The 25,000-nt window shown below is 33.9% G+C and overlaps 1 protein-coding gene across 18 annotated transcripts in view; it reads right to left on the reverse strand.

Moving 5' to 3' along the window:
• MEIS2 (Meis homeobox 2) overlaps positions 1–25,000 on the reverse strand; it is a 243,304-nt gene that overhangs the window by 215,182 nt on the left and 3,122 nt on the right. For all 18 annotated transcript variants that reach the window (XM_087875309.1, XM_034417927.3, XM_087875355.1 and 15 more), the window contains 6 exons: positions 24,605–24,837; positions 22,951–23,092; positions 22,212–22,262; positions 21,391–21,441; positions 20,441–20,590; positions 9,289–9,403 (listed from right to left, as the gene is read on the reverse strand). In XM_087875309.1, coding sequence (XP_087731435.1) covers positions 9,289–9,403; positions 20,441–20,590; positions 21,391–21,441; positions 22,212–22,262; positions 22,951–23,092; positions 24,605–24,810 — 715 coding nt within the window. In that variant the 5' untranslated portion in view covers positions 24,811–24,837. The remainder of the gene's footprint in view (positions 1–9,288; positions 9,404–20,440; positions 20,591–21,390; positions 21,442–22,211; positions 22,263–22,950; positions 23,093–24,604; positions 24,838–25,000) is intronic.

Consider the following 25,000-nt stretch of genomic DNA (forward strand, 5'->3'; position numbering starts at 1 on the left):
AGCATTATTTTAATTTTTATCTATTTAATCTGTTAACTAATTTCTAATTATAAGTGTTTTCACATCTAAGTGCAAGATTTATAAATCAATATAATTTCAATGTTCTATATCTAACTTGGCAATCGTGCTTACATTTCTAAATATCTAACAGTTTGGTAGAGAGAAATACAGTGCTGTTTAGATTTTTTTCATTGATGAATTTTTTTCATATATTTATTTATGTGGCACACTTATTTTTAATATTTCCTTTAATATTTTAAACAATGCCTATTCTTTATTTAATTTACATTAGAACTTCAAAAGTTAACTTAAGAGTTGCGTCTTTGCTTTACAATTTTAGCATTTTTATTTTAACTGAAACATCTAAGTATTTATTTAGAAATTTTACTAAATATTTAGCAAAACAAATTATTCAGAAATCTCTTATAGGATCTAATTTTTAAATATGGCAAAAGTTGGCAAATGTTATGGCTCGAAAACAATAAATCATGGCTTTAATAGGACACACTTTTTTCTGTGACTGCAGAAAGAGCTAATTGGAAATTAGATACATAGCAATATTAACTTGTTTATGATATAAGGGAGTATTCTTTTGAATGGCTCTTTAATTTGTTCCCTGATTATGATGTTAAAACAGAGCTCACACATCCTTTGCTTGCAAGGTTTGTATTTTTTTTTAAATCAGATATCAATGTCATGTTATGATATGATATGCCACAGGAAGCTGAGTCAATTTTGAAATCTCACCTTTCCTTTTGACATAAAATATCAAATGTTTACTGCTATTGGACCCAACTGTTAGTATATCTCTCTCCCTCTCAAAACTGTAGTCAAGAATATTAGACTGTCCCGAGTTAATATTGTTTCTATGGTGCTAAAACAACCCAGGCTATAGAAATAGATATTTGAAAATCTGCTCATGAGTATGAGGCATAAGATACAAAAAATAGCATAGAAATGTACAAACCTCTGAATGTTTAGCCCCCAAAAAGCAAAAATAGTAGGGAAGGAAGGAAATACAGAAGAAAAAGTATGACATTAGCTGTCTGTCATGGACCATGTTTTTAAATCCAGGACATGTAACACAGCAACAAGAGCTGATCATTTTGTTTAATCACCTTTTGGATTTTTGCCAGATGGTCTCTATTGAGAGTGCTGCAAATAGAGAGAGATGAACTGCATCTAACATGCCACTAGAGCTTTCCTGTAAATGTCTGAGAACTGAATCCAACGAGAATTTAGTCTCAGAGCAGAAAGGATACATTTAAAAACTATGTGCATTAACTATACTTTTCCCCATAGAATCCTCACTTCGCATGAATAATTTACCCACTCTTATGTTAATGGGATCATGAAAGTATCCCTCTGTCTTTAGTGCAGCTATTCTCAGCTTTCAGTAATTACCCCACCCAGTGAAAATAACATGGATCCTGCATTTGAACATCCTACTAGTACCTGACAATTAGAAAGATCATGGCTGACAGTAGAATGGTCCAAAAAAATGGTCAGAGCCCAAGCTGCCTGAGGGAAATTTTGGGGAAAAGAAATTCCACTGTCAACATTTCTTTAGTTGCTAGAATGAACATAGTAAAAAGAAATAGCATTTCTCCCTCTCTCAGTCGCAGTCTTTCTCTCAAACAATATTTACTGATAAAGCAAAAAAGAGACACCTATTAAGAGCTAGCTATAATTTACAAAATTAAGATGAATTTAAATAGAACCACAATAGTTAACTTTTTCGTATTATCTGTAACAGTCAAATTTAAGACAAATGAAATTTCCAACTTTGGAAGGCTTTTATATGATAAAAAATAGACAGTTATAAACTAGCTAGTTTTTGACTTCTGCCCATAACACTAATGCTAGGTAGTTCAATGTGTTAAAATTATCAGGCTGGAACATCTGGGAAAGAAAGCTATGAAACAGCAGGGAATGTAACTGGTTTATTGTTTATCTTTTGTTTATGAGTCAATATTCCAGTTTTAATTACTATCTAAATTAAATCCTAATAGGCATCAGGAGACATCATTTTAGTGAAGTTAACTTTAAAAAAAATTCAGACACTCAAATACTAGATTTTTCAAATAATTTCATATACGTAAGATTAAAAATTCAAGGGAAAAAATTCAACATTTGGGAAAGTACTGATTTATGGAAGCGTTTAGATTTTAGCGGTAATTTATAATAGAGCAATTAGAAATGCAAATGTATCAAGCAGTTTGGAGCACATGAGGCAGATTTAACATCTTGGAAGATAAGTATTGTACACATGAGCAAATGTACACATAAGAACATCAAATATCAAGGAACATACTATACTCTTCAACTCATTAATATTGTTCAATTATTTTCTTTGAGAAGCCTGGTAGTGAAACCGTGTGTGTGTGTGTGTGTGTGTGTGTGTGTGTGTGTGTGTGTGTATATATATATATATATATGCGATATTTTTGCAATCAGGGTTTTTTCCTATGTTGAAAGATGTTAAAATGGCCATGGTGGGATGAAATCTCTATTCATCGCTTTCAGGCCTGTCAGACATTTTATGTTGTTTCTTCTGAGACTTATGGGAGACTGGGATAGCACTATTTCGGCCTTCTTGGACCTCTTCAGCCAGACACACCCATATTTTATGACTCCTCCCTGTAGAGGTCAAATATTTATTTCTTTTAATTCATAGGTATAAATGTGCGATATTTTTGCAATCAGGGTTTTTTCCTATGTTGAAAGATGTTAAAATGGCCATGGTGGGATGAAATCTCTATTCATCGCTTTCAGGCCTGTCAGTATATATATATATATTTGTGTGTTTTATCTAATAATAAATGACCATTTTAGGATTAGCAAAGCAGTAAGAAAATGTAAAGTTAAAAAACAGCTGATAAAGATATTATTCTAGTTGGCATCTGTCATACCATATTTAGATACATTTAGAAAAGAAGACTCCAGCTTAAACAATAATAATATTCCACTGCTAGAAATTTCATGAATATGAAGGAACAAAGAGAATGTGTCAAATCCTAAGTATAATTAATAACATTCTCAAATGTGTGTTTGTATGGATTTTTATTTTATTTTAAATATCCGATAGTTCTGAATGATGAGCATAAATCTAGCAGCTAAAATTAATCATATTTAAAGAGCTAAATAACCTCCAACTTTAATTTTAATGAAAGAGAATTTATTTTAACAGTATAAATAAAAAACTGTGCAGTAAGTACAATAAAACTGCAATAAACTTCTAACCAAAGTGATTATTAATAAGGGATAAATATACAAAGCACCAAAAGTAAAGTTATGAAGAGTAAGAATTTAAAAAAGGAAAGTAAATAGCTTAATAAATTGCTAATGTCTTTAGCTCAGTTTGTTCTGGCAATTTAATAGTTAATTAGCATGCAGGATGTGTAGTGTGAGCTCAGCAGTTACTGGGCCAACTGTCTCTGTATTTCTGGGAATTCTGCCTATTCACAGTGCAGAGATTGTTCAATTAATGCAAAACGTACAAAATGAATTTTACAAAAATGAATTGCAAAGAAAACCCCACTACAATGATTTTACTGCAAAGATGTCAACATCAATTTTTTGCTCATGTATAACTAATAATTAAAACAACATATTTCATTTTGCTTATAACAATTTATTTTATACTGGCACATCAAAATATTGAAACACAAAATTATTTTTTTAATTAATTGCAAGTGAACACATACTATTGTTTAAACCAGAAAAAACACCCAAGTCTGGGAAGAAATAGTTACGGCAAATCAAAGGTTCACCAAGTCTCCAATATATAAGCATCTTGTTACATGGGAGCAACATTATTTTTCAAACATCAAGAAGTTTAATCTCACCACAGCTCCCATCCATAGTGGAGATGACTAATGCATTTAAACATAAAGACAGGCTCTCAATATAAACAAGAAAAAATGTTTTGTAAAATCTATTTTTCTGCTTTCATTCATATGTCATGGCTTTCTCATCAGAGGAAAAGAAAGAACAGCAGGACCTGGACAAGACATTGGATACACTTAGTTTTGGAAAGCCATATCCTAGTGTCCATGCATGGCAGAAATAAGCTCCATAGCAACTTATTTGGCACCCATATATTTTGATATAAAAACCACTCAGCCCAGGAGTGTGTTGAATTCTCCATCTAGATATCAAGTGCAGAAAGGCAGAGGAATGTTATTTTGCTTGAAAAAAGCACAAAATGATCTACATGGGAATAATGATCCACTCAGCAATAGTGTATTTCTCCTGCATAGCCCAATTTCTACAATGAATTTTGATCAACATCAATTGTACTTAGATAAATTAACACAAACTTCATGTACTTAAACTTCAGCGTAAGAGTACTCAACTATTGGAAAAATATTTGTTACAGCTTTTTTTCCAAGCTGTGTCTTACTACCAGAAAACAAATGTTTTCTAGACCTGAAAATGCTTTATTGCTCAGTCTTCTGGATTGTGACTACTGGTATATTAATGTTGCCTTTGTTACAAGACATGAAAAGTGCTAGCTTACATCAGTGGCATGCATTTACTAATAAAATGCAACCATTATCAACTACAAGAGAATTAATGAACTGTGGGGAAGGCATTTCTACTGAGCCCTATCTTCCAGCAACCTAGAGTGTTCCAGACTTATCATGGTTTATCATAGTTATCATAGCTCCAACTTTAGAAAAGAACCAAACCAAATTTGGAAAAGCTACTTCTTCCCTCAAAAAAATTTAAGCTATAAACTCAAAACACCACATTTAGCCACCTACGATAAAATTGTTTTATTCACGAAAAAAATCTGTCCCTTTAAATAAATAGCAGTCAGGAGCAATAATCTGAATTCATTTATTAAAAGATTTTATTCATACTTGTCCTATAGCACTAGATGGAAAAATAAAAATGAATAAAACAATTTTTAAAAATCTACATACAAAAAAAATCTGCAATGTGAACTTACTGAGTGAAGTAGCTACATAATAGATCAATAAACTATGTTGTTTCAGCTTGTTGAAGCAATTTTTCAGCAACCAGTCTTTACAGTAGATGGCAATAATTGTGTTCATATGACTAATTCCATTTTCTATTTCTATTCATCTCAGATTTAGCAATTAGAATTTTTTCAGAATTACCTAAGGGAGCTTCAGTGACAAAATAAATGGGAGTTTAAAGGAATTGTACATCAAATTTCATCCTATCTATAATAATAGACATTGTGGTGCAAGTACATAGCCAGATTCATATCTGTTACATACTGATTGTGAATACCAATGTTTTCTTCCACATGTGGCTCTCCCTTACTGAATCAGGAGAATATGTTGCTTTCCAATTACTGTATTTCTTGTTTTAAATATAGTAAGCCATGTCAGCTTCATCAAGGAGAATAGAGGGTCTAGGAGAATAGCTCTTAAGTATTTTTAAAACGTAGTAAATCTTGAGAGGCCTTTTGAGCACAAAACTACTAGAAGATTGAGTACTTATTATATCTTTATATCATCAAGCATATAGCAAGTATTATTTAATGACTTTCCACATGCTAAGTCCAAACAATTTTAAAGGTATAATCAGACTAATTTTATATTTTCATACATAACTCTTACTTGGTCACATCTGAAGTACTCAATAAAGCACAGAATAATCTAAGGGAAAGCCTAACCACCACTACAGTATACACAGAATATCTTAAGCAGTGATTTTGCAATGACATTTTACTTTAATTTATATAGAAAAAGGATAATCTATTACCCATAAGACATACAGATTCTTTACCAAACAAGCAGTTGGATGATAAAGCTGCACATACCTTTTGAAAGATTGATTTGGGTTTTATACATATACAGTACTTCCTAGCAAAATCTCGGAGTCTTCCTTCTCTCCTCCCCTTCTTACAGTCTTTTTCTGCTATCTCTCTTCCATAACTCAACTAACCCAACAGAACCGGCCAGTTTTAAATTTCAGTTGGGACCTCAGTGACCTGTTAATGAATCTACAGAGAGGAGGAAAAACTCACTGTGTTGAGTTATGCCTGGTGTTCCTAGCTGACTAGGAGTCAGAAATGCTTGAAGCGTTAACGTAATTGGAAGAATGTGAAAAATGAAGCGTTGGGCTCCTGAGCAAAGTGAAAGGTCAAAGCAAGACTTACACAAAACAAGTCTCTGGAAGATGGCCTCATTATACCATTAAAACAGTTTCTTCTCTCCCTTGCCCCCACCTAGTTTTCTTCCTTTGTAAAATGTTTTAGTGTTTTATGTCTATTAATAAGTTTAATTAATCTTTCTAGTTTTTAAGTAAGCAAGTTAATAAATGCATGCAAGAAAAGAAAGCCAAGGATATTTAACTTTTTGATCTTAGATAGAATAATATTGTCTGAAACAATTTTGCGTCTATGATTTGAACCATGGTAAGGCAGTAAGTGGTACTAATACTAATGCAGCCATTATACTATTACAATGTATCGAATAGTTTACTTGAACAACTAAGATGACTTGCTAAAAAAAACTTCATAGAACTGAGCTAATATAATTAGGATTATCTTTCACTGAACAGCGGTCAAAGGCTTTAACTCTTCCAATACCAGCACTTAAATTCACTCCATTGTACTTTTCATTTCATACTTTTTCATTTTATAAGGGTGCACTGTAGCTTTTTTAATAAAATATAAATATTCTTTATATTTTTTCCATTTATAAATAATGATTTTGGCAATAAACTTTGTTATGTTCTCCCAAGTTATCAAGTACCATATGTGTATCTGGAACATAAATGTAGAAGGTTCAACTATTCCAGTGTTGTTCACCTCCTCATGATACACATACAATGAATATATCCAATGAGAAATGCAGTAAGGATTATAACTTTCAGTAATATTTGTTTTATCAAACTATAAAAGCTGGGAAAGCAAACAATGTGATGCCTACAAATAAACAGAGAATGTGTATAGAACAGATAATAGTGTATTAGAAGTCAAGAAGATTAAAGTATGATGAGAAGGCTGACAGACAAAGATAGAAACTCTAATACTTGCTTATCAGTGTATTGTAATGTAGCACTAATCATTTTATATAATTCATCCCAAGGAATTTTTATTGATATTTTAGTTGCCAAGAAAATTGCATGGATATGTGTGTGAAATCACCATAGTCATGATCAGCTTGAAGGGGGTTTTACCTTTAGAATTCTATAGCAAACTCCTTTATACAACTCATTCCCAGCATAGTCAATGGAATTGGAATTGGCTAAGGGATAAGAAAAGCAGGGTTTGAAGATTTAAACATAAAATTAAAAAAAGGTTAGGTCCCCCACATTCTTGCTGTATTAAATTAAGTTACAAGGTAACTGTCTAGATTTGGAAAAGCACAGTCTAGATGAAAAATATTTCCTTCTGAACATAATATAAACATGTTGAGTCATTACTGCATCTGACTCAAGTCAATGGAAAATTTTAAAAACTAACACCACTTGTTCAAAGTAGCCTTTTAAAAACTATTTTTAAAGAAAACGGGCCTTTTCAACCGATGACTGATTTTATTACTAAAAGCAGGCATATAACTAATTGATATGGCACCCATTATGCAGAGATATAACTCCTAGTTCCATCATTCCAATCCAGATTATTTCTCCAAGCCAATAGGAAGGTATTTTTCCTGAATGGTTCATAGCAGCTTGTGTCTGCATGTGATTTGAATCAGGGCCATTCCTTGAGGCAAGATTTAAATACCTTCTGTGCCACATAATGGCTCAGACCCAAATCACACCTTGTAATATGTGGCTGTATACCTTAATCTAAGCTTTCCCACAACTGCCTCTAGTCTTGGAAAGAGAAGTGAAAAAATATTGGGCAAATATTACTGAGGATGGTCCTGATTTCTGGAACAGAGATAAACAAGCACAGAGTATTTGTTGCTTTAGGACATGAAAATTTACTCCTGATGAAGGTAAATAGCTATCAATCTAATTTAGTGAGTTCATCATGGAGTTCATCCAGGAATTATATACATTCACAACACTCATTTGTTTTTAAATATACATAATCATATATATAGGAATCAATTATTGCAACTGGTATGAGTATTTTTTTAAAAAAAATCTGAAATTCAAAATTTAAATCTGTTGGACAAATTATACAATGCAAATCTATTTTTGCTCATATGAAGACAAGTACATCTTCTCTAAACTTTTGGTTTCTATATTAAATAACTGGCATCAATAATATACTTTCATAAATAGAAGTTAACAACATTGTAAAGATGTAGGACAGTTTTGAAAAAACTAGATTATTAACACTGAGATGTTAGCAAATATCTTAGTTTAATCTTTGCAAAAAGATGACTAGCTAAACTTTAAGGACTAAATATGATTTTTAAAAACCTTGATTATGCAAACTGGAAGTATTAAGTCAGTAAAGTGTTAAATTGGATTCCAATCCCAATTTAACAGGGAGCAAATCCCATTTGATTTTTTAATGTGATTTATTTGTGAACAGCTATCAACATCATTGTCCCATTAAGTGTATAACATGTTCATATTAACTATGCTAAAGTAGGACTATAATTATGATGGGTACAATGCTTACGTCTTATACCACAATTCTAAAAATGTTATCTGACATAACTAATTTATTAGTCATTTATATAACTGATACAAACTTAACCTATTTCCAAATAAAGCAGAGTAGGTAGAAATATTAAGTGGTAATCCACAAGCAACTCATTACAAAAGGAATTCTTCATTTTATTAGAATACTTTAGTATAAAATCTACTGCCAATTTCAAACCATTCAATAAATGCATCCTTTGTGGGGATGAGTCAAAATTGTTTTTGTTTTCTTCCTGCACTGAGTTAAGAAGAACATTTCAACTGGCTTGAAAAGCCTTTTTTCAGTTGACTGTAATATTTTTCTATTTAGAGACTAACGTGAATTGATACACCACAGCTGGGGTGCATGTCTGCCACGATATTTACTTACACCACACATGTATGCACACACACACACACGCACACACAGATAAAATCCTGTAGATAACCAAATTTGTAAAGGAATTGGCAGAACTAATCAATTGTTATTGCAAAGCTTGTTTGAAGATTAGATATTTGGCTTTGAAATAAAAATAAAATACAGCTAAGAAGGTTGAAAAAAAGGAAACAAGTGTCTCCCTAAGTTACAGCTGATTACACTGCAAGCCTGCCATTCATGTGTTTACACTAAGGCAGATGTACTGATATAATAAAAGACACTGAAGTTATTTTAGTCATGCCTACTTTGCACAAGGAAAAAAAAGCTTGACCTTTTACCTTGCTCACTGCTGTTGTCTCCACTCTGGGAAGCATGGCCCCCACTGGAAGGCCCTGGTGTGCCTGCTGAGTGCGTTGACGTTGCATCATCATGATCTCTCCAAGAGGAAGGATTCTGGTGTCAGATTGTCCATTTTTTCCCACAGTTATCATTCCAATAGCAAATCGAGGAAGGGAGGTTGGGAAGCCAGAAAAAAAGTAGGCAGGTTAGCATTTGCAAATATTCCTAAAATTCAGACACTGTTCAGAGGCAAATGATTACTGAGGTTGCAATCCTATACCATTTTATCTTGGGATGTATACTCCTGAAGATATGAGATTTGTTTTTGATTCAATATGTACAGAAATATATTGTGACATACTAACTATATTTAAGTCACTTTCATTTTCATATAGTTACATCATAATAAAGTGCAATTCTAATAATATTTTAGAGTTCTTTTCTTTAAGAGCTTTTTTTTATTATTTTTTATATTTGTAACAATCAGTTCATCAGTTAAGGAAATATTTTAACATTTTATATTTATACGGTCACAAAATAATTCCATAGATGAGCCTATGAAGGCACATTACATTCAATAGCAATTATTCCCAAGTAAATCAATATATGATTGCTCTCTAGTTCTGATAATAATAAAAAAAACCTAGAAAAAACACAAAAACTGTGTTTTTTTTCTCTATTATAACATCTATTACAAATAATACCCTAAACAAAATATACCTAATACAGAAGATGGATGATGTTTTTAAAAGATTATACAGCTAAAGGTTAACTAGATATGTAAGGTCATTAAATGGTCATTTGCAATATATTCTTCTACAACTTTTCTATCTGGTATATAATGGCAATACATGAACTAATAATCATTGAAGATTTGGCAAAGCTTCCCTAATTCTACAGTAGTTTAGTAATATAATTACCATTTTTTTACATTTATTGATCATCGGTTTTCCTGTAGAGAACTGCTATTTAAAAAGATACATGAAGAAAGCTGAAAGTTGCAGCTAACTGCTACTTCACTACGCATATTCTCCTCCTGTTCCTCCTCCCTTTTCCTGATCATTCCCAATACCCTGCTGTTGCTTAAAGGAAAACAGGAATTCTACTGTACAGGAAAAGCTTTATCAGCACCACATGAAGGCAGGCAAGGGATGGAATTTCCTCCATCAGAAAAGGAGAATAAGAACACATGCAATAGATCAGACTTAGAGCTGAACTTCCATTGCTTGTCACCTATCCATGACAGCTTAAATTAAACACATCCTAACAAGAAGCACTTTTGTAAAATATTCAACATTCAGGGAAATATCATGAACCCTAAGCAATTCCACAGAGGAGGCATCAATATTTACTTTGCAGTAAATTTTAGCATCACCATCAACAATTACATCTAAAAATTTAGAAAATTTAGAAAAATACCGATCTGTTCAAAACTGGAGATGGGAAATAACCCCAATAATTAAAGCTTTTTAATGATTCCCCCAAAAGTATTGCAATTTGAGTCAAATGCTTAATTACTTAATTAATTACCAGGCTGGCAACTGAAGCTCAAGTTATCATCTTTAAACTATGTTCTAAATAATTTCTTATAAAATATCAAGTAAGCCTAGATAATCACATTCCAACACTAAACTGAATGGGCATTAATGTCTAAGCAGTGAAAGAGAGATAAATGGAAACAAATAGTTAATAATAACTACACAACTCTGTTCCTCAGATCAGTAGAACAATCTACAAAAATAAATCAAAATTGAAATAATGCATTAAAAATAATTTTCCATCAATCTATACATTTTTGCCTAAATCAATTTCCACATTATAGAAAGTCACACTGAAAAATAACAAAATGCTATAATTAAAAGTAATACTCTTCAAATTAATATTCTCCTCCCACAATATACAAAAATAATACCATATTGCAAACTGAGGGAAGGTTTAAAATAAAAGAAAAAGTTAAAAATGTTTTGATTTTATATCTATTGTGTGTGTCTATAGGGAGACACACAGAGATGCATACACATGTGTATATGCATACACAAAACTATTTCAAAAAAGCAATGTTGATTAGATTTCAGGAAAACTTATATGGAAATAAAATGTCACGATCAAGCAAGTTTCTGTGCAGTCTCGATTAAACAGATTGAGCCTACGAGCTCCTCTTTTTATATCTGAGTTAGGAAACCACTCAAATAGCTTCAAGCTGAAGGCAAACAGCAGACAGGAGCACTTTAGCCCTCTGCAGCCTCTCTCAGCGTCAGCTGTTTGCCGGATGGTAATCAGATAAAGAGTTAGTAGAAATACATGAAAAAGGTAACAAAACAATAGCCCGGCATGCATGTGGTCCTCCAACATCATGTTGAAAGCTGCTCTTTATAAAATTTATAAAACAATATTTTCCTAGGACACATATTTCAGACACTATAATATTAATGTTATGTTCCTCAGGTTTTCTTAAAAGTCGCTTCTGTTGAAAGTCCTTAGCTCACTATTAAAATTTTAGTAATTTATCCAGTTATCACCTTAGTTAAGTTTTAAGGCACATGTTAACCAAAACCATACAGTACCATACAGGTGTTTCTGGTTTATATAAGGACATTGAGAGAAACTTCTTGCAGCAGAGATCATTTGCTTTTTATGCCTTCACTCAGAGTTCCAATCTCAATTAGAAGGGGGGATGGTGGCTACAATAACTGATAGCCATTGTGGGGGGTTGGACCCTATAACTGTCTTTTATTCTTCCAAGAAAAGAATAGTAGAGGAAATTGGGAAGAATATATGGAATATTTGTGTTTCACCTTCAACTTCCCAACTGTTCCCTTCCTGTGTCTGACATTAGGTTTGGCCAAAAACCGTAATCAATCATTCATTATTAGTACTGTAACAAAATGGCATCATATCCATAATTTGAGACCATTATTCATGACCAAATAAACTGTCAACAGGTCAATGGCAACAATGAGATCTTTCATTCTGGGTATGTATTTCCATAGAATTATTTAATGTAAGTAAATTTGGTCACAGATTATTTATTTATTTATTTATTTATTTATTTATTTATTTATTTATTTATTTATATTAAGATACTGCCCCACTGCACAAAAAATTAAAGTCACCCTAGGAATACTTAAGTAGTAAAATAACTTTCTAATTTTAACATAGTAGGCCAATAGTGTCCTGCCAGAAGCTTTAGCTTCTTTCATCTAAAAGATTGTATGCTACCATGATATTTTGCCTTGATTTACTTGAGTGTATTTTGGGGCAAATTTTGGGAGAGAAAAGTAACTGGAAAATTGCAAGGGAAGATACTAAGAAATTGACCTTTTGTATGAACAGAAATGCATCACATTGTAGCCGGCACTTGACTGCCCAATTTTCTAGAGAATTCACTGTATTCATACATAGGTACTACATGTTATTGATTAAATCCACTTTTTGAAAATGATTCAAACATATCATTATTTTTGGATGCTAGGGCAGTTTTATTTACATAACCCTATAGGTTTTGAATCATTGAAACTCATATGTTGATAATCTATATGCTGAATTCAGCTGGAATCAACTTTTCTTGTATAACCACTAGAGCCCTGAATAATTTATATTTCAGTATTGTAGAAAAAAATCTGGCTAAATTTAAATATGATAATAGAACGTATTATCTCAAACAATATATACATCATCTCAAACAACATATACATACTGAGCTGAAAAGAACATAAGCTTGTAGTCAGAAAAACTTTCATACTTATGAAGATATAACTTCAGTATAGAAATATGCTGAAACATTCAGAAAACAACTTAGCATATGAAAAGCTACTCAAAAAGTCAACTCACTTTATCTAACTATCTTTTGGAAATGGCGTGTTTAACTTGAAGCCAATGTTTAGTAGCAATGCAGATGTTAAGGGGAGGGGGGTACTTTGAACAGCACCCATATTTTTAAAATTGTTATTCCATAGCTTAAAAATGGGACAGCGTAAGAATTGAATTAAGACAATTATAACCTGTCACGGCAACTATTTATTTAACTTTGTACATAATATTATGACACATATTCAAACAGTAAAAAAGTATGAATATGCTGAATTGAATCACCAGCTGAAGTGCCATGTACTATGGAATGCAGAGTTCACATGTATCTATTCCCAATAGTTTTAATAATTGGGAGTCAAATATGGCACTGCTCTTGCTCTTATCTAATTGTGTTAAAGAGCAGTGTTACCAGGAGCAAAGCAGTAATACTGAGTGGCACACAATAGAAGGAGATGGAAAATAGATACAAGAAGCTAGGTCTCCAGGGGCAGTATTTTCTATTTGCTGGGCTAAGACTCACAGCTGATAATGCAAGTTGTAATTAATATAAAAGCAGGAGACAATATGGGGAAGGCTTGTACTAGCAGGGCCACAGGAGATCACTCTGCAGCTATCTACTGTTTCTCATTATGTATACAGCTTTTCACAGAAACACAACTTTGCCAGTATTTTTCCCTTGAAAGTTTTAAAAAAATGATTTAGCACCATCATTGGATTTTGCTAAATCTAGAGAAGAGCGGGGAAAGGACAAGAGTCTCTAGGCATATGAAGCAAATGTCCTGCGTACTGTTTTGCTGTTCTTACAAATCTAATGGAAGTTTAAATGTTTTAACTCCTGCATGCTTTTTTTAAAAGAAAGAAATATTTTCAGCACAGACCTGTTTTATAATAATTATTTATTAACATTCCTCAGAGGCATGAGATTGTTTATATGCTTGAATACTGGTCACTCATCTTGTACAATGCCAAGGTTAGTGATTTAATAAGCCTCAAACTTCTGTGTAAATGACAGCTTACACAGATACAGATGGATTAACTCTGCATTCCTTATGCAACCCAAACTTTCACTGGGCACAATCACTTTAATTATGCAAGGGGCCCCTGTGGGCTCAATTCTGATCTCACACTGTTTTTATAGTAGTACAACTCAATTCATTATGAAATTACTTGTATTTCAAAATAATATTTTTAACTGTCTACCTATCTATATTGCCTCATGCTAGTCAGTGAATAGCAGGAAGAAGATAGAATCAATTGATTTTGATGGGCATTTATATGCAAAAATAAAAATTAGCTCTCCTATCTATGGCATTCGTAAAAATTTCTGATAGAAAAAAAAGTCTTCTTTTCTGGATAAACAAATTAAGAAGACATAGTATAGTACAGCTTGTGTACTGGATGACATTTAGTTATTATAAATCAATTTTGTATATGAAAACATCAACACTTTGACATGGTATTTTGACCATAGTTTAAATACATTTCATTTCATCTAAGGCCTAACCATAAACTAGATGAGATCTCGTATCATCTAAACAGTACTGAGAACACCAGCCGAATGACACAATTTACCTAAAAACTTGGTTCCAGTTACTAATATATTACAGAACAAGATTGTTATGTGGTACTTTATGAAAATATAATCTATATTCACATTAAAACATTGTAAAATACAATATGTAAAATTTCAAAACTGCTGGCATAAACAGTGCTTTTATAAAAAAATCTTGGTAAGAAAATATACAGATTTAATACACAGATTAAAATATACACATGAACACAAACATAATCCCACTTAAATATAAATAGCTTAATCTGATATTATAACAGAGCTATTTTAGGCATATCTTTTTAGAAATAAATCTTAGTTTAATAAACTGTCTCACATATCTATCCATAAGACTGCAGCACTTATAACCTACATATTAAAACAACATCATGTATTTTAGATAAAAATCTACAAGAATACATATAAATGTGTAAAACTGTATGATTCCATATCAGTGCTATGCACAAATAAATGGTTACAAGGTTACAAAAGAGATGTGACTCCTTTTATACCACATATTAATGTAATTTTCTTTCGCTGTATTTACTTTTACAAGTATGTTATACCATACATGTATCAATCTCTATAAACCTCCACATATGTATTATGTTTTCTTGTGCATTTAAGATTTCAAATGATCAAATGTGAGCTATGTGAATAAAAAAGTTACACTTGCTTATTCATGACCGTGGACTCTTTCTACCTGCATCAGCCTTTTTTCTTATTACAGATGTAATACCTTTTATATTGATATTGAACAGTGTTCAAAAGAGTACTTTTCGTGTATAAATATACTTTCATTATACAATGTAACTAGTAAAAAATAAGCTGAAAGATACACAAATGCCAACATAAATGCAGTTTAATTTCAGTTAAATTGTAAATATGTTACTTGATGAGGCAGTCAAGGCACTACAGGAGAAAATTTTACTACCTTTAAGATACTGACAACTGGAATCTAAGTGGCAAAAGCATTATAATATCAAATTTAATGTATACAATGGATTTTAGTGAAATCAAGATAATTGTTAGACAATGTGTTAGTTATCAAATCTGTTATTCCTGGATAACAAATACTAGATGCCTTACTAGGCATAGGTATATATAAAACCAGCAACTTTGCAAACATTAACTATGTATGAGCTATGGAATATAGCAGGCTACTATTTTGACTGTACAAACTCATTACATCTCTTTGTATATTTTACACAGTATGATCACTGGAAAATAGTATAGTCTTGTAGCCACCTACTTCTCAATAATCCTACTGAAAAATATTACTTTTAAGCAATTCCTCCTTCTCCCCAAAGGTTTGTAATGATTGTACTGTAATGATACAGTAAATAGAACTGCAACTGTGAACTGCTTCACGGAATCTGTATGAAGCAGAGTCCATATAAGTACACAGTTATGTTTGTTTAATTTGTTCTCAGTCCTAAATATAATAAACTATAAGGACATTAAGACCTGATCTTACATTCCTGGCAAGTCTAACATTCCACAAATTTGTGGTTCATTGGAGATAAAGCCTTTTGAAGGAATTGCTGTTTATGTCTTTTTAAAAAATCTAGAAATCAAACCTGAGCAACTACAACAAACGTATATGACCTACATAAGTTATTTATTTTAGCATAATATTGTTTATTGGATACTAGAAAAATGCAGCCATGCCTAAAATATTGTACATGACATATTTCTTGATCTGATGTGGCATCAATTGTTGTTCACATTTGCCTTAAATGTTTACAGACATTTGTGCACAGGACATATTTAGCTCCAGTTCAAATGTGAAAATAGTTTTATGTATGAAATATAAATATAAAATCTCCTTCAAATCAAGCCCTACTCTTGGTAACTTCATGGACACAGAAAATATGGAATTGTCTTGCCAAAAAATATGAGAGTTTGTCATTGCCTTCCTGAATTTTCCCTCTGCTTGGTCTAGGTTATAGTCCTTGGGTTTCTGGGTGGTCTCTTATCCATGTACTAAACAAATTTGACCCTATCTAGTTTTTTGAGATCAGCCAAGGTTGACTAGGTTCTGTGATAAAAGTGTGAAAATCTACAAGAATTCCTGAATGTGTATATACTTAAATAAGAGGAGCAATCAGTGCTGACTCTGTTTTCAAAAACATTCTTAAATTCTCATTTTTGTAAATTCTACAGTAGACTTGAGCATCTTTGATACAAACTAACAAATACTTTGTAAACTGATCTTCAAAATACATTCCTAGAAAGTCACTATCTCTTGCTTTAATCATCCAATATAAATCTAGAAAACCCTGCTTTACAGGTCTAGTGTAAAGTATTTTAAAGATTTAGAAGCTGTTCTGTGGATTATTATAAAGAAAAATAGTGTAAATGAATCTATTCCAAATATTCATTTACATAACTGTAATATATACTGGCATAGTCAAGGCAGAACAAGAATAAAAATCTCCTGCTATCAGTCTTTACTTTTGAAAGACCTCAGCCATAAATTAGGTATAGGCCATTTTCTATTATCCTTTTCTCAGATCATTAACAAATGTAATAGAACAAGTTGTAATGCTATCAGTGTTATAGGAAAAATCCCTTGAAATAGGATTTCCATGTGTGTATGTGTGTGTGTAAAATTGTTAACTACTTGTAAAGAATCTAAAAAATACATTTAAAACTATATGAATAATGGTTAACTGAAGTCAAGGTTGAGGAATTTTGAGTTCATATATATGCATACATGTGACAGTGATAAATTGCATTCCTAAGAAACACAAGTCAACAATGTCTACAGTAGTATTTTATCTGGTTTATTTCAGTTATAGCACATTTCTACACAACTACAACTAACACTTGAGTGCAATAAAAATATACCGGTATGAGAGTATTAAAAATTCAAACCGTAATTATGGAGTTTATATTTACTAACTATGCCACAACATACATCAAATATAGCAATTTTCCATAACTAACAGTATCCTAGTCTTTGACTAGCAAAGTTCCTGGACAACTGATTCTTACTGTATTATAGCAGAATTAACAGTAATTAACAGTACAATAAATAACATTAAGTATGTGTGCATTGTATTGTTACCAACATTAGAAAGATTCTGCTTTTTGCATAAAAGCTAGTATTTTTGCCAAAATGAAGCCTTTTTGTATCACAAACTAAATTATATTTTTCAGCAATGGAATTCTACAAAGAGACACATATTTGAACACAGGAATCTCATTGTTAATATTAGCTTCTCTGACATTTCCTTAGTTTGAGCTATACCATAGTATATAACTTTCAACCACATTAGGACCCAGTAAACTGCTACTACAGTTACTATATTGCAGTTTATCTATAACCATGAACAGAACAGAGAAATAGAAATATTGGAATATCAATTATTTTTCACAAACTGTTATTTGCACAAAAGGGGCTCAGGCCCAGAACAAATTAAAATATCTTTAAAGCTATAAATTCATAGCCATTCAGGTGAACTCTAAGTATTTCAAAAGTAAATACAGCTATAAGAAAGACCAAAACAATGGTCAGGAGTTAATACAGAGAAAACACCATGCCATCTTGTGTCCTTAAGTGGTTTATCATAACACCTGCACCACCCTTCACCAAATGAGATTTAGCCGTAGGCTGTATTTAAATATGCATATCAAAGCAAGCAAAAAATAAATCTTGAATAGCAAATTAAAGAAATGCTCATGTTTATCCATTATAAGTGTCAGGTAAAAATCCACAAATAAATAAGTTTATTCTATATTTTTATATGTTCATTAAAATTTCAAAATTCATTATTATTGAGTATTAATAAAGTATTACACTTTATATTAATATGTATGCATGTATGTATGTGTACATTATTCTTATCTGTACCTTTATCAAATGTATCCTTAGGGTGATGTTAACATACATATCTAATAAGGCACAATTCCCAAATGCACCTCAGTGATATAACTATTAATTTCCCAGTTGGTGTTCTGGTTGCACAAATTATTAGTTCCTTCAAAAAAAAAAAGTATCAGGGTGCTAAAGTAAGAATAGTAGAATCCAAATGTCTAGAGCCCAATGCCCTATTATTTACATAGCCTTTAAATAATTATAACTATGAGAGTGGTAAAGCCTGACAGGTTTAGGATAGGTTAACACATTTGCCTAAATTTGCTCTTTTACTATTGGAAGAGTTCAAAAAGATTATTTTCTATGAAGATGGTTATATTATAAAATGTGAGTCCCCTGAAACCTCATTTTATCACTGTAGTTGAATCTGAATATTATAACAGAGCACTTCAAATTGGCTTGAGCACTCACCATCTGCTCAAGCCTTAAACAGTATAGTTTATGTAATCTCCTTTAATATAAACAACAGCAAGGTCCATTTCTACACGTCCACTTAAAACAAACTTACACTAAAAATGTTCTGGGAAGACATGCAATATTTTATATATACATATTTGGCTCTTTCAGGATGCCTGCCATTTCAGGTCTAATGATCCCATAGTTATGTATGCCCCGGTTTTAGTTTTAAACAATAAATATTTTTGAAACTATGATATTGCTTCATAGACCTTAGTAGCTATAAATGATATAACAGAACTTTTAGGAAACATTCAGTGTTTCCTTGCTTATATGCTTTGACAGCAATAATTATAAAATGTCATGAAATCTCGATTAGGAGATTTCCAAAGAAACAAAAATATTATATTTATTTAAATATAGAAATGGTCCATAACAATTAGTATTATTTCTGTTGTTATTAAGTATTGTCAACAAATATAAAACAAAAGCAAATATTTAACTTTCTGCCAACGTATTTTGAAAGAAAAAGAAAACAAATAGAAAATATTCTTTATTTTGTATCTACTTTTCATAGCAGACTAAAATTTATTATAGATTCTTGTACATAGCACAGGAATCCCTCCATCAAGTTAGAATAATGTTCCTTCTATGCTATTCTTAGTTTATACTGCTTGTTTTATGAAGTTATTTACAATGCCTATGTAAACTCTCCTCTCTACACTCTTAGAAATAAGTTATTATTCACACTTGAACACTGTGTCTATTTATACATTTCTAAAGTAAATAAACTTATTAACGTACGTAACAGGTTTTCATAAGCATTTCTATAAAGCATAACAGCTCATGTAAAATGCCATTCCCAGACATATTTGTGCATATTCAACAAAAACAACTCACTGAGCTACTACTAAAGTGTTAAAACCAACAGCTAATGTGTAGTTACTCAGTCATAATTATTTGCAGCTTCTAAAAGGTTTTGTAAATAATTGGCATCTCAAGATTATTGAAATTTATTATGAAGCTTCAGCCACTTGGCAACACGTGCAAATTTCAGTGATAAGTTGCAATAGAGAAAGTAGTGTTATTATTTATAACTTTGGTTCAAATTAGTACACAATAGCTAATAATTCTGCCTGGATAAAGGCAGATTAAATAACTTAATAATTTCAATTGTCTTTTTGGGGGGGGCTATAACATTAATAACAAGGGTCATAAAGCAGAAAATATTGCCTATTTTTACTAGACAGTTTGTCAACTCTTCAATTTGTCAATGTTGTAAACTTGACATGATAGAATTTAAACTCTCAGTAATAAAATATAAAGGAAGATTTTTCCATCAGAAACTCAGATTTAAACAATAGCTCTGTAACAGGTAACAGAGGTGAATTTAAAGTAAACAATTTCAATACACAGGTGATGATAAGAAAATCCTTAATTAATAACAGTCCAGGACTGTTACTATTAATTACTAAATGGGTAAGAGCCATTACAAATTATTGAAAAGACTTACATGGTCAGCTAAATTTGTGGATGATCCTGAGAGTTCTTCATGGTCAGATTTGGAGCTGCCATCTCTTTCATCAATAACTAGGTCTATGGGCATTTTGCCTTTCAGACAACTAATGTACCGATGACAGAAATTATCACACAATTCATGAACCTGAATGTAACATTTAAATAAAGGAAGAGAAAAAAACAGATGCATTTTTAAAAGAGGGAGAAAGCAAAACTTCTACACTGCAACTTGATCTCCCCCCCCCATTAAAAAAAAAGCACTGTGATCTACTATTCCAAGAGTAACTCTAATTAAGAGGCATATAGTTGAAGCAAGGAAACAATAGAGAAATTGTTGCAGCACATATTATTCCCCAGAGACTTGCTTGAGCAACAAGTTGGGGGATGCACAGCTATTAAACGTTAGCCTATTCTATAGATAGAAGAAAATCCGATTTGAGGATATTATCAGAAACACTGAGACCTGGATAAATAAAACATAAAAACATAGGCAGTTCAGCCAAGAAAAGTGAAAGGAGGTAGGAAGAGAGCAGTGTATGTATTTTGAAATCTCTGGATGAGTAAGGAGAGATTTTTAGTATAAAATAATTTTCTTGTAGTATTTAGTCTTTTCATGTGATTCATAAAATGTTGAGAACAGGGGGTCTATAATCATACTGAATGGTAAGTTGCTTAAAATATTATCTCTGATTCAAATTATTTGCAAGGAAGAAACAAGACAGAGAAGAAAAGGACATAACAGATACTTGAATGAAGGTAGGAAAGAATGGATGGGGGGAGGGAAGAAGGGGTTAGGAAAAAAAGAAAAAGAGCCATGCACTTTTGGTTTAGTGTCAGGATGTGCTTTGTACCAGTTACAGTGTTCTTTTGAATTTCCCCAAGGGTTGTAGGAGGCCAGGAGGAGAAAAAGGAAAAGAAAGAGAGGGAGTGCCCCCTTGCTCTTACCTTTTCTAATTCCAAAAGGTGAAACCTTAAGACTTGTATCGCTTGTATCATCTGAAAGAAAACAGGGAACAGAGGAATTGTCATATAAGGGAGAGAAGGAGGCAAGTCAAGGAGTGGGGGATTGTCAGGGCACGCTCTCATTATCCAGGATTTTAGCTCTTTGGACACGCTTGGCCAATTTTGATCATCAACTTTAACCTAAAGCACTTGATTTTTTTTAAAAAAAAAAAACATCAAATCACACATAAACACACACACACACACACACACTTAAAGAAAAACAGCAATAAGTGGTTTGCCAAGATGTCATCTCCTGTGGTTTTTTAAAGTCTGCAAAGCAACCAAGTGCTAAACATCCACTCACCACTCCATCCGTTTTTTTAAAAAAGAAAAAACAAAGAAGGCAAGGTGAAATGGCTTCAAATGAATGATCTGCCTTCACCTCTTTTTTTTTCCAAGTAGATTTCCAGTACTTTAAATATTAAAATTGGACAAATTATCAAAAGAATCGTACTCAGCAGCTTCAAACTCTTTTCTGAAGCCATGATTTCCTTCTCTTTTGCTTCTCAGGGCTTAAACCCAGCTTTGCAACACATTAGGAGCTCAAGTATCTGTTGTCGTCCCCTTTCTATGTCAAGAATTCGAGTTCCTTGAAGCCCCTGGGTAAGAATAATTTCTTTTTCTTTCAGAATCTTGGCACCCCTACAAACATTTCTCCAAGTCCCCCTTCGTATTAATTATTTTATTTTAACCAAGGCTAAGCACTTGGGGTCTCCCAGAGCATAAGAGGTCAAAATAAAAACAGACAGGAAGAACCTTACCAAATTATCCAATTCTGGATTTGAAGAAAAAAGTGGTTTTTCTGCCCGAACCTATATGGGAGGGGGGAGGGGGGAAGAGTGAGTAGGAATCAGTGTGTATTTCAGCTACCTTAAAAACTCTCTATTTGTTGGGCCTGTGTCCCCCACCCTACCTCACAGTCTAATTGTAACAGATCAAAACATGAATTAAGTTGCAAGTTCTTTTCAATGCCAAAGAGACATTTGGAAACTTAGGCCACTCAGGGCCACCACCATTCTTCCTATCCCACACAAGCTTCCTTCTCACCCAGTTCACATTTTCAAGGGAGGGCTGAGAAATTGGGCCTAACAGCCCTCGAATTTATCTCCCCCTCCCCACCCATCCCCTTTTAACAATGCCCCCTTCCTGTGACTTAAGGGAATCCTAGAAGGTCTCCCAGCAGACCTTTCTTGCAGCCAGAAGGGAAGAGGAAAATGGGGATGATAGAGAGGTGGCTGAGCAGAAGGGAAAGGCACCCAGACCCAGATTGCCCGGAACATTTTCCCCTCAGACTCTCCAAAGCTCCCTCAGAGCAAGCGCCGCCCTCCCCTTTCCCCAAGGCCTGAGGAGTAGCGGGCCTTGTCGCGCGGGCCTTCCGAAGGGGGTGCCTTCTGAGGGGAGGTGGGGGGGGGTCTTCATCTTGAGGTGTCGCGCGCTCAAGGTGGGGGCTGGGTGTGCGGGGAAGGGGCGGGGAAAAGCGGGGAGGGAAAGAGTTTCGACCTGTTTGGCGAAGACGGCGATGTCCTCGTTGAAGGAGTCGGAGGAGCAGACGTCTCCGCCGGCCACTCCGGGCTCTCGGGGAGTGCAGGTGGCGAGCTCGCACTTTTCAAAGACCAGAGCTAACAGAGGGAACAACGGGTGCCTGCCGGGCGACGACATACAAAGAGAAAAGGAGGGGAGAACGACATTAAGAGAGAGAGAGAGGGAAAAAAAACGAGAGGGGAAAAAAAGGGGGAAACCTAATCAACAAGTTTCTTCAAAAATAAAAGAAACATAATGTATCTCCACGCGCAAGCTTAACGTCCCCTCAGCCTTCCCACAACTAAAGGAAGGGACAACCCGGAGCCAAAAGTAACACAACACATGCAAACGTCTCCCCACAAAAATCCTGGGCCAGAACCGAACTCCACAAACCCATGTGCGCCAACAAACACAATTACCCAGCCCCAGATTGCGCTGTGAAAGTCCCGCAGCTTTTAAACCTAGCAAGGAAACGAGCAGAGCCTCCGCTCGTCCCGAAGACACGACAGTACCAAACGCGGGAAGACTTGATTTTTATCCAAAGTCTGAAGCTGTTTCTTATTTTGGTGAGAAGTAACAAGAACCACGCTATCTGGGAAGGAAAGGAGAAGAGAAAGAAGGGGATCCCGGGGGCGGTAGATTCTGAAGAAACGCGTCCAGATTAAATATCGACTGCCCCGTCATAAAAGAGAAGAAAACTGAATAAATTCCTCTCCATTGTCCGGCCAGCTACTGCCTGAGGATCAGGATCTAACTGGGCGATACGTGCGTTAAACCAGTAAATCCTTTTCCTAAATCTTTCCTCCTAGTGTTAGTTGTGTCACAAGGGCTGTTATTGCATGCTTTAAAGAAGGAAAGAAAAATGTCACCTAAATAAAACTTTGCTGAGGAGAATACATTTTCCCCAATCTTCCCATACTGCCACCCCGGCTTTGTTTTCAAGGACTAACCCACATTTTACTTTGATTAATTCTGCAATTTACAGAGCAACATCTAAATAAATAAACAGCACAACCTCCGCTGATTTCAGTAGAATTTGCATGTGTGTAAATGAGCCTGGGGAAGCCAGGCTTTCTTTTCATTTCTAAGAGCAGGGAAGACAATAAATATTTTAAAAAGCTCTTAAGGAACTGTCTTAAGGATTGGGGTGCCCGAAGAACGAAGCAGCTTAGCCATACTGCTTTCACTAAAATTTGAACGCACTTCCAGCGCGTCAAAATAACACGCCCGTCAATCCCTGCATCCTCCGTGGGATTTCTTAGCTGAACTTTCCCATATATTTGTGTCGTTTTTAACTTTATCGACCTAAAATGTTTTTATTACCTACAGAAATGCAGAAAGGGATCTATCGTGATCTATATTGATCTGTAGTGACAATTTACACGTGTCCTCTAGATTTCAGGAAGAAAACCCGAGGACGATTTTAGAAAGGAGAGATTGTTTAAAAGCACTTTACAGTTCTCTCCAAAAATCTTGTGCCTACCGCGCTCTTTGTGCAGGACGGTTATTCCTCTGCCCTCTTTCCTGAAAGAGACGGTCTCTCCAGCCCTTTGCACATACACACACACACCGAAATACACATATGCTGCAAGGAACGGGCCACAGCGCCTGGCTTGCCTTGCTTTGTACCTACCCATAGATTGCATCCTTGTCCCGCTTCAAGGCGTCATTGACAGCCGATCCCATGCTGGCCGGCATGACATTGGGGTGCGGGGCATGGGCTCCATAATGCTGGCTGGCATGCAGTGGCGGCCCGTGGTTCAAATGGTGTACTGGGGGGATCGGCCTGGGGGCGTGAGGGTCTCCATACATGGAAGCAGGTACCCCTACTCCGTCCATCCCGCCGTAATGAGGCAGCTCATCGTACTGTCAAAAAGAAAATGGGCCAGAAAAGGAAGGAAATAGAACCAGAAGAGAGAGAGAGGGGAAAGCGAGAAAGAAAAAGAAAGGGGGTGAAAAGGGGAAGAAATAAACAAAAACAAAACAAAAACAACAGAAGTCAGAAGAGAGTAAAGCACCCAGGCAAAGT

This window comes from Pantherophis guttatus, chromosome 1 (assembly GCF_059756535.1).
Source record: "Pantherophis guttatus breed Tessera chromosome 1, ASM5975653v1, whole genome shotgun sequence".
Taxonomy (NCBI): domain Eukaryota; kingdom Metazoa; phylum Chordata; class Lepidosauria; order Squamata; family Colubridae; genus Pantherophis; species Pantherophis guttatus.